Below are 3,663 nucleotides of genomic sequence, written 5' to 3'. Positions count from 1 at the left end.
CCCCCCCCCCCAACCCTCCACCTCTTCCTCTCCCCGGACCGAGCCGCGTGTCTGGAATACTGGATTCGGCGGGGGCCCGTGCACCCCGCTTGGTGGAACTCGCCCGCCCCGCCGGAGCCGCGTCTCTGGAGCCTCATGGACGCCATGCAGGCACGCTGCTGGCGGGCTATCCTGCTGGAGTCGGTATAGTCCATGGGCGCATGCCCACGCGGCAGGAGTGCCGCGCCGGTGTGCAATGGCTGCACACACATTCCTCAGGATGCGTTCATGGGGGACGCAAAACTGACACAACACGACATGATTTGCATGGCAAAACGCTCTCGTTTTCGACGAGTTCGCGTTGAATTGATGTCATTTTGATTGTTCCCTGCTGGTTTCTATAAAAATATTATATTTTTTACCAGCTTTTTCTCACTAAGTTACCACCAAAACGACACATATATACCATGTCCATCGTTTTCTTAACTGCAGTTAGGAGTTTACACACACACCATGTAATGTGACTTGAGCTTTGGTCTCACCAAATTGAGACATCATCAGAAGCTGGAGAGGTGTGGGCATGGAGGAGGTATCACACCACGACATGTGACCGTGCCAAGGATGTCACACTTGTAATGTGATACATGTCACATTAGTTAATCCAGTGCTTCCCCCCCCCCCCCTCTCTCTCACTAACTCCACCGTTCCAAAGGCAAACACGAGTGCCGTTACTGCAAATTATCGGCGAAACGCGCGCGTTTCAAATTTAGCCAAAACTTAAGTGTGTCCCTTTTGCCCTTACCGCCGACAGCAAAGGTGGCCGTTTTGCCTCCAGGCACCGCCGAGCAGTATGACGCGCGCTGCTGGTCGGCGGCGACACGGCGACAAAAGGGCATTTCAGTGTCCCCCCCTCTCTATTCGCACGCGCGCGCTCTTCGGCGTGCTGCGGCCCTTGTAAACACCATACAGCCGCCTTTGTCGAGCTTCAAATTGATTTCCCCTCCTCCCCCCTCCCCCCTCCTCATCCCCGCCTTCCCCTTCTCTACCCCGTCGCCCGCTCTTCTTGATCATTGACGCACAGAAGGCTTAGCTTTCTCTCCCCCCTTGGTCGCGTCAAGTGAAGGCAGAATCGACCTTTTTTTTCTTCTTCTTGTTCTTCTTTTGCTTTTCTTCTTTCCTGGCAGTCTGCGCGGTACTGTTGTTCGCCGCCACGGCCGCGGGTTCAGCTGTTGTGCACGCCCAACCCCGCCGCCTCCGCGCACCCGCTGCCAACGCCTTCGCGCCATCGCTTCAAGCAACAACATGCTCTCTCCTTGGGCGCGCGGTACGGCATGGGGAGGGATTTTGAGGTGCGCGTAGGCGCGGTTCGTTTCCGGCCCCTCGTTCGGTTTTGCGGCCGACTGTACAGGTAGAGCGATTGGTGCGGTTGGAGAACGCGGATTGCGCATACACGTACTCCCCCTTTTTCGTCTATCGTTCGTTATTGACAACGACTTTCCATTCATTTTTCACCCTCTTCGAAATTTTAGAGGGTTCCTTTTAAACATACTTTAAAAGAAAATAAAAATGCATAAATGAAAAGACCTTGTCCATTTTCCCACTTAGTTGAACGGAGCGAGGGTCTTCTTGTCCACGACGACGCGGAATGCCCGACTTACCTGTGGCGGAGGCGAGCAGGCACAGTGACAGCAGCGCCCACTGGGCGGCCGCGCGGCGGGCCCGACGGGCCAGCATCTGGAAAAGGCGCTCATGTCAGACCACAAACCTTATACAAAATGAGTGCAACCTTAAGGTAAAGAGGAATAAACAATCAAGAAGAGAAGAAAGATTTGTATTTAGCCTTTGTGTAGAATTACGATGATTGCAAAATAATTTAAATTCTTTTCCAACGTCCTTTGGGTTTAATAGTTTGACAGCAACAATTTGAAAAGCCAAATTATGCTTGTCTACATGTGCTTCATACCCTTTACAACGTCAAATTACTTCAAAATTAGAAACTGTCCACTTAGAATTCTCATATATTATCAAAGGCTGTTGTAACTGAATCCACGTGAAATTCCAAGAAACGTCTTTATCAATGAATGTAGAGGAGCAGGATGGTCGTTGCAGGTGAATTATTTTCGAATCATTTGAAATGGAGATATGAGACGGAATATTTGTCGAACATCAGTTTTTGGGTTAAGCTGGCAGCAGGGAGGAAGGCATTGGCAGGCTGACTTCCCAGCGGCGGCGCTTCCGAACGACTCTTGACCCTTGTTTCCCCGCTCACCTCCTCATGGCTTGCTGAGGTCCTTTTTTTCCTCCTTTTTCTTGGGGGGGGGGGGGGCTGAGGGGGCTTTATGAACAACTTGGCCGTCCCGATCAAAGGGGCAGCAGCAGAGTTTGTTCCAGCGGCAGTGGCATAGATTGTGTGAGAGAAGTAGGGCTGACGGAGAAGATGCTAGGCAGGAAGAAAAAGTTCCCGCTTGGGGGCAACGGACGTCTCTCTCTCTCTCTCTCTCTCTCCCTCTCTCTCTCTCCCTCCCGCTCCCTCTGTCTCTGTCTCGCTCTCTCCCTCTCCTTCTGGAGTGCGCCAGTGCAGTGCTGTTAAAACCTGAGCAGCGAGTCTCTATCGGGGCGTTACCTCGCATTCGTGGTGGAGCCCCCCCATCTTTTATGCAGTCTGTCTACAGCCGCAAAGTGGACCTGCCGCCCGCCCGAGTTGGCACCGCGAGACCGAGTGCGGGACGCGCGGGACCGGGGGGAGGGGTTGGGAGCGTCCCCCGACTTAGCCCTGCATGTTTCAGGAAGGTCTACGTAGGAGAGTGCACGACAAACATGCCCCGTCCTCGATGCCGGTTTCGCACACACGGCACTCTACAAATCAATGTGTAGAACAAGATGACATAGTTATAGTTGCGAAACTCGAGAGGTCCTACACTGCCAGCTGGCGTTTTCTAGCCATAAACAACAATTTAATTTTCGACAAGGGCGCCATCTTGTATGTCTTAAAAGTGCTGCCCTTTGTCAGTACTTATGTTAAATTTTTATGCAGGAGGAATAATGACTATAGTTTCCTATCAATAATACGCATCAATTCCTTTTTACAGTACTGACAATTTGATTTTTTATTGGTATATATTTAACGAAACTTTACAGAATAATCGACAAATTGATCAGTAATTCCTGCTGTAGAGAGAATTCTAACGTTTTAACTGACAAAAAAATCAGTACACGTCTGAGAATAAAGAGATCTTCAGATCCAGTTTCGCAGTTGTACCCGTCATCTTGTTCTACACTTTAATGTGCAAAAATTCTTATAACCCCCCCCCCCTTTTTTGCATAGTTTATGAATTTCCGTCAACCTGTAACGCTTACGCATTTTTTTGAACACCAGTATAAAGAAATTTGTTTCTTTATACCGGCGCGGCGTATTTAAAAAAAAATTGTAAGCTGTGCATGTTGACAGAAATCCTCAAGCTGTGATTCTAGTGATAACTACGAAACGGGTTAAGAGGTGCATGTTGACAGAAATCCGAACGGTGTGAATAAAAAGAAGTACACAACGGTTTGATGTGTAAGCTAAGTGAACCCTTGCAGCACGGCAAGTTGTGATGAAGTTTTACGGTAAGCTCCTAGCGGTGCACCCATGCGCGCACCCTCGAACGGCACTGGCGCTTTTCCTCGACCTGCCCTGTATTATTA

General features: G+C 50.0%; 1 protein-coding gene across 1 annotated transcript in view; it reads right to left on the bottom strand.

The window, feature by feature from the left end:
* LOC113213625 (uncharacterized) overlaps nucleotides 1–1,733 on the bottom strand; it is a 243,335-nt gene extending 241,602 nt beyond the window's left edge. The window contains exon 1 of the mRNA XM_052277031.1: nucleotides 1,638–1,733. Coding sequence (XP_052132991.1) covers nucleotides 1,638–1,713 — 76 coding nt within the window. The 5' untranslated portion in view covers nucleotides 1,714–1,733. The remainder of the gene's footprint in view (nucleotides 1–1,637) is intronic.
* Nucleotides 1,734–3,663: the final 1,930 nt, after the last annotated feature.

This window comes from Frankliniella occidentalis, unplaced genomic scaffold (genome assembly GCF_000697945.3).
Source record: "Frankliniella occidentalis isolate FOCC.00 unplaced genomic scaffold, Focc_3.1 Scaffold9, whole genome shotgun sequence".
Classification (NCBI taxonomy): domain Eukaryota; kingdom Metazoa; phylum Arthropoda; class Insecta; order Thysanoptera; family Thripidae; genus Frankliniella; species Frankliniella occidentalis.
Note: the sequence above shows the minus strand (reverse complement) of the source record. Positions and strands in the feature narration are given on the sequence as shown.